Genomic DNA, 6700 nt, shown 5'->3' on the forward strand with positions numbered 1-6700 from the left:
TGTATCCGAAACATTGACGCTTCTCTTAAACAGTATATAGACAGTGTATAAAGTTTTTTTTCATTCATTTGTAAGCTTCGGTTACGAGCGTTAAGGCATGGACAAAGTAAAAGAATATATACGTCGAAAATCGATCGAGCACAAGGGGTATCGTCGCTTGTCACCAAGTCCACCAAGTACCCCACCATCGAAGGAAAAAATTAAATATTGGTGTTCGCGGATACATTCGCCGCATGTTAAATTCTATTTACCGATTCGACATCGTCGCACCATCTGTGAGTGCGTGTTAGCGGTTCTGCTCCATACTGTGAACTTCGGACATAATAAGATTGAATATCTGTTTTCGCGATCAGGAATTCGTCCGCAGCCCGCTTGGGGCATGTTGATTTCCGCGACATTGGCACGATAATCCGGACAAAGGAAGGACACCGTGGCTAGATGCTTCGCGGCCGCTGCCGATCTCAGATATCTCGACTCTGATCGCTCACGATTTAACGAATGTTGTAAATCGCCGCTCTCGCATATAAATAGTGCATTCCGTGATCATCAGTACGCGCTTCGTGTGAACTTTGGTTTTCTTACGCGAGACTCCTCGCAGACGCACATCTCGCGGCGCACGCTACACCGGTCGTGTCTTCATGCGTCGGCCGCGTGCCTCGCGGCCGTTTCATTTGTGACTTTCTATATTTGTTCAGGAGTAAATAACAGACTTTGTGTGAGTGAAATCATGTGCCTTACTTTATTCATTGCATTCCCTCGATCCTGACCCAGCAAGCCGCGTAACGCGACATTTGGCGATCCTGCCAGGATCTACGGGAGTGCAGTGAACCAATGCATCGAAATCGAAGTGCATCGGTGCAGTGAACCCGATTCCCAAATTCTGGTTTTGCATAAAATCGTGCCAGAGTTGGCAACTTGAATTTGGCATCTTCGGCTCATTTCGGAATCCGTCGGAACCACTCGGCTTCAACGACGAGATCCCACATACGCGTTCAGTCACGACGTGACGTCCCGCGAGACGCTCCCACCAAGGAAGCTCTCCCCGCTAAGCTTGTTGGCAACAACTTGCTCTTTGGCCACTCAACTCGAGTTCGGCCCATCTCTAGTCAAGCCTCTATTTGAGAGGCAAATATTCACGATGCCGAAGGACTATCCTGATGTCTATCATACGTGCATACAATTGATTGCACACCAACAGCAGGCGCTCGGCTCAATTAAACGAGCAAACGCAGCCCTCCAAGACAGTGACCTCACAGCGCAGAAAGCGCAAACGCGCCTACGTCTAGTCGAAGACAATTGAAAGAAGTTGTCGGCGCAGCACCTCGAACTCCAAAATTATCTTGAAGTACCACAATGTGCTCAACAGGAATATTTTGCGGAGGACTTCTTCGCAACTGCTGAGGAACTCTATGTCGACACAGTCGCGGGTTTGACATCTGTCATCGATCGGCTTCGTCCAGCGACTTCAACGTCAGCTCGCGTCAACGCTCCAGACAGCGCTCCAGTCAACACCGAGTGTCCTCGTCGCAAGTACCCAAGATCAAATTACCGCAATTTTCAGGCAATTTTAAGGATTGGCCGGAATTCCGCGATCATTTTAAAGCCATAATACTAAATGATGTTCAATTTGATGCTTTCCAAAAATTATATTACCTGAAATCATGCCTCGATGGCGAGGCCGCAAAATTGCTAAAGAATCTAGCCGTCACCGCGGATAACTTTGACATTGCCTGGAAAATGATGAACGATCGATATGAAAATAAACGCCGATTATTGTATTTATATCTTAATCAGTTATTCTCATTAAAACCGGTTTCGAATGACAGATCTCCGATAGATCTTCGCCGACTATTAGATTCGGCTCAGGAAGCCGTTGACGCGTTAACAAATCTTGGCCGACCGGTGTCGGACGATATTATTGTTTACATTATTGTAGAGCGTCTTGATCGCGGTACGCGTGAGGCGTGGAATTTTTCCCTCGGAGAGGAAGAATATCCCACGTACGAGAAACTCCGTAAATTTATGACCGCAAAGATTCGGTCTTATGAAGCCTCGGTCGTGCCGAACAAACCGATTCGATCGACGCCCATCTCATCGCGCGGTAGTAATACCTCCGCCTCCCGCGCTCAGACGCATCATGCGATTGCGAAGACGCAAGTAAACTGCGTCTTATGCGCTGGTAGTCACCCATTATATAAGTGCAAGGTTTTACAGTCCCATTCCGTTGCAAAGAGATGGGAAGTTATCAAAAAACATGCGACATGTTCGAATTGCTTGTCGATACATCACGAAGATGCAAGCTGCAAGAGTGAACGCACATGCGTGCATTGTGGCTCTCGCCACCACTCACTATTGCATAGGCCGTCGGATAAAACGAAGACGCCTGCGTCGGGATCGGCTCCGATCGTTGCAAGTACATCTCACACAGATTCACCCAATGAGGATATCAGTTTTGTACAAGCTCATTTGAGTACGCCACGTATACAATCTCATGTGATACTTGCAACAGCATGGGTGCTGATCACGGCGCCGTCTCAACGCGTCGCAAAGGTTCGCGCGCTATTGGATCAGGGTTCGACCCATACCTTTATTACACGTGAGGTCGCGAATGCCTTACGCACACCGACTTACGCTACTTCGGTAGTGGTAAGTGGAGTTGGGCAGAACGGTTCGAAAATGGTCGGACGAGCTGTCCCGATCACCGTCAGTGCAGTAAAACATAGTGCAGTAAAGCTAATGACAGATGCTTTGATTTTGGATAAACTCACTGACTATACGCCCAAGTTCCGCTTTCCACTTTCGCACTGGCCGCATCTGGACGGTCTTGAATTGGCTGATGGATGCCCCACCGACGCTACGCCTGTGCATATGATCATCGGTGCGGATATGTACGCTTACGCCCTTCGTGACGGTTTAGTGCGCGGTAAACGGGACGAGCCGGTCGCGATGAATACCGTCTTCGGTTGGGTTCTGTCGGGGATGAGTGATACCGAGCCTCCTGATGTATCCACAGTCCATGCGCATCATGCGCAGTCCTACGAAAACCTTAACCTACTCCTACCGCGCTTCTGGGAAATTGAAGAAATTTCCCCGCTCCGACCATTATCCGAAGAAGACGAACGCTGTGAACAGCATTTTCGTGAAACTCATTCGCGCTCTTTGGAAGGGCGATATATGATGCGCATCCTCTTCAAGGATGCCCCGCCGCTTAAAATCGGTGATACTTTTCAACGCGCGAGTAAATGCCTCAAGTCACTTGAAAGGAGACTTTCAGCTCGCCCACAGGAGCGTTCGGAGTATGAAACATTCCTGACGGAGTATGAAGCGCTTGGACACATGCGCGTCGCCCTACCGCTGACTGATACGACAGCGGTATACCTTCCGCACCACCCGGTCATTAAGGCCACAAGCACGACCACAAAAACCCGCGTGGTCTTCAATGCTTCGTCAGTGTCCAGTAACGGATGTTCACTGAACGATGTGCAATTAGTTGGCCCTAAGCTGCAGTCTGATTTGCCAATGCTTCACATGCAGTGGCGTACACACCGATATGTGTACGCCGCTGATATCGAGAAGATGTATCGGCAAATCCTCGTTGATGAGCGAGACATCGACACGCAACGCATTCTTTGGCGAAAGTCGCCCAACGACGCCGTGTTAGAATATCAGCTCCTTACTGTTACGTACGGCACTGCGAGCGCGCCGTACCTAGCGTTGCGTGTCCTTCGCCAACTAGCCGAAGACGAGGGCTCTGCATTCCCTCACGGGAAGGACGTGTTGCTCGGGAACATGTTCGTGGACGATGCTCTTTTTGGCACCGACACTGTCGGTGAAGCACGTCGCATCCGCGACGAAACCAACGCTCTTCTCGCAAGGGGACATTTTACCCTTCGGAAGTGGGCGAGCAATGACCCATCTCTTCTTGCCGATATAGAGCCACAGAACCACGGTTTATCGTGTGACAAGTCGCTTCAGTCGGATGAGAGTATAAAGGTACTCGGCCTCGCTTGGCACGTAGCTAGCGATTCTTATAACTTCACCGTAAACCGAGCCGATGTTCCGATTGTAACGAAGCGTCTTGTATTATCGCATATCGCCCGGATCTTCGATCCACTCGGCTGGATCGCTCCTGTCGTCATCGCTGCTAAAATCTTGATGCAACGATTATGGAAATGCGCAGTCGACTGGGACTCACCACTTCCGGCAGACATTGTCGTGTTGTGGACCGAATTCTACGATGCTTTGCCGGCTCTATCGTCTCTGTCAATACCACGATGGTTAGGCACTTCGCCTTCAGTCAAAACTGAGCTGCATGGGTTTTCCGATGCCTCATGCAAAGCTTATGCATGTGTCATATATGCACGCATCGAAACTTCCGATGGACGTGTAGACACGGTACTCGTTTCAGCAAAGACTCGGGTAGCCCCTTTGAAGCATCAAACGACTCCCCGTTTGGAATTGTGCGGAGCTGTGCTCCTAGCGCGGCTCATTACACAAGTGCGGTCAGCGCTGGCATTTTCTCATTGGCCAGTTCACTGTTGGACAGACGCCACTATTGTGTTGGCGTGGCTTCGAGGGCAGTCATCGCAATGGAGAACATTCGTGGCAAGTCGAGTAGCCGAGCTTCATTCGAGTCTCCCCGACGTCCCTTGGCGCCATGTTCCTGGGAAGGAAAATCCAGCCGACTTAGCATCACGTGGCGTCTCCGCTTGTGACATCGGCGGCTCGGACCTTTGGTGGTATGGACCGACATGGCTCCGATTGCCGCCATCCGAGTGGCCAACGCATGAGCCGGATCTGGCAGATGATGCTCCTCTAGAATTGAAGTCTCCGGTACATCATGCCAGCATTGCACAGGAAGATGCAGAGGTATTGTTTCGGCGCGTGTCTTCTTGGCCACGCTTATGCCGCATCATACTTATATGTCTCCGTTGGTCCAAGTCTTGGACAACATCGAATAGGTTGTCGTCTTGGTCGTATACGAAAGAACTTGCGCTTGTTTCGGTACGAATTTTTTCGTTGACGCAGGCGCAGTTCTTCCGTCGCGAACTCGAACTCCTCCAGGACAATCCGGCGTCAGCAGTTTGCCGACGGCTGAAAATTGGCCAGACACTTCCTAAACGCAGTCCCCTGAAACGATTAAACCCGTTTATGGACGATGACAGCCTCTTACGTGTAAGCGGTCGACTCTCGTTAAGTCAACTTCCGTTCACATCCAAATTTCCTGTCATTCTGCCTTCAGGTCATATCGCTCAACTTCTGGCAAGGCATGCACACATTCGCTGCCTACACGGTGGCGTCACACTGACTCTCAGTACTCTACGAGAGCAAGTGTGGGTGCTTCAGGCCAGGAAAATCGTGAAAGCTGTGGTACATCACTGTGTCGTTTGCGCTCGACACTCGCTACGGTCCCTACTCAGTTGATGGGTTCATTGCCATCGGCTCGAGTCAATCGCCCGTCTCGTGCATTCATCGAATGTGGAGTAGATTACGCCGGACCCGTCAGGATCCGCTCGGCAGGCGGACGTGGTCATCGCGCGCACTTAGCGTACATCGCAGTATTTATATGTATGGCGTCTCGTGGGGTGCATCTTGAAGTTGTTACTGACTACTCGACACAGGCATTTCTAGCTGCCTTTCAGCGATTTTATTCGCGCCGTGGCTTGCCTAAAGTCATGCACAGCGACTGCGGAACAAATTTCGAAGGTGCTGATGGAGAACTGCGCAGAGCGTATCGCGACGCGATTCAATCGAATGAGCTTCGCGTTCGTGTGGCTGAACAAGGCGTGGAGTGGCAGTTTATTCCTCCTGCTGCACCTCATTTCGGTGGGTTGTGGGAGGCAGGGGTACGCTCCATGAAGCGCCATCTCAAACGTGTGTTGGATCCGCACACTCCAACATATGAAGAACTGGCAACACTTCTATGTCGCGTCGAAGCTTGCCTTAATTCGCGCCCGTTTTCGCCGCTTACAGAGGATATTGAGAGTCTTGACGTTATTACGCCTGCGCATTTACTTATCGGTGGTCCACTCAATTCCGCACCGGCGCCGCTAAGCGTCGACTACTCGATTAATTATCATAAGCGTTGGCAATTATATCAGCACCTCTTGGAGCGATTCTGGATAAGCTGGTCGCGGGACTATGTAACTTCTTGCCAGCATCGCTCCAAGTGGGCTTCTCGCACGCCTTCTGTCAAAGTCGGTCAAATCGCGTTATTGCGCAATGATAAATTACCCCCCGCTAAATGGGATCTCGCCCGTGTTGTTGCGTGTCATCCGGGACACGACGGTCTAATTCGAGTGGTCACAGTTCGTACAGCGACGTCCACATACAAGTGGCCGATTTCAAAACTTGCACTGCTACCGATTGACATTGAAGAGAGTTCGGCTCATGTCTCCCCGAGGCCAGTGTAACGCGTCAGTAATTTATACCTGTAAGTTAAAATGTAAGTATTGCTGTAAGTATATTGATAATGTAAGGGTATCACTCTATATTCGCAGCATCTAGTGTTTAAGTGTATTGCTATCGCAAGGCGGGCGGTATGTTCGCGGATACATTCGCCGCATGTTAAATTCTATTTACCGATTCGACATCGTCGCACCATCTGTGAGTGCGTGTTAGCGGTTCTGCTCCATACTGTGAACTTCGGACATAATAAGATTGAATATCTGTTTTCGCGATCAGGAATTCGTCCGCAGCC

The 6700-nt window shown here is 50.2% G+C and overlaps 2 protein-coding genes across 2 annotated transcripts; both read left to right on the top strand.

The window, feature by feature from the left end:
* The first annotated feature begins 1138 nt into the window (after positions 1-1138).
* LOC108728978 (uncharacterized) lies at positions 1139-5424 on the top strand. The gene is made up of 2 exons (XM_018457846.1): positions 1139-1266; positions 1422-5424. Exons 1-2 carry the CDS (start codon positions 1139-1141, stop codon positions 5422-5424), a joined length of 4131 nt encoding a protein of 1376 aa, XP_018313348.1.
* LOC108728979 (uncharacterized) lies at positions 5424-6413 on the top strand. Its single transcript, XM_018457847.1, has one exon. The coding sequence runs from the start codon at positions 5424-5426 to the stop codon at positions 6411-6413; it is 990 nt and encodes a 329-aa protein (XP_018313349.1).
* The last annotated feature ends 287 nt before the right edge of the window (positions 6414-6700 follow it).

Source organism: Mycetomoellerius zeteki, unplaced genomic scaffold (assembly GCF_001594055.1).
Source record: "Mycetomoellerius zeteki isolate Tzet28-1 unplaced genomic scaffold, Tzet1.0 scaffold689, whole genome shotgun sequence".
Taxonomy (NCBI): domain Eukaryota; kingdom Metazoa; phylum Arthropoda; class Insecta; order Hymenoptera; family Formicidae; genus Mycetomoellerius; species Mycetomoellerius zeteki.

Coding starts and splice junctions, on each gene's coding strand:
- LOC108728978 (XM_018457846.1), top strand. CDS start 1,139: ATGCCGAAGGACTATCCTGATGTCTATCATACGTGCATACAATTGATT. Junction 1,267..1,421: donor GACCTCACAGCGCAGAAAGC/GCAAACGCGCCT, acceptor ATGTCGACACAG/TCGCGGGTTTGACATCTGTC.
- LOC108728979 (XM_018457847.1), top strand. CDS start 5,424: ATGGGTTCATTGCCATCGGCTCGAGTCAATCGCCCGTCTCGTGCATTC.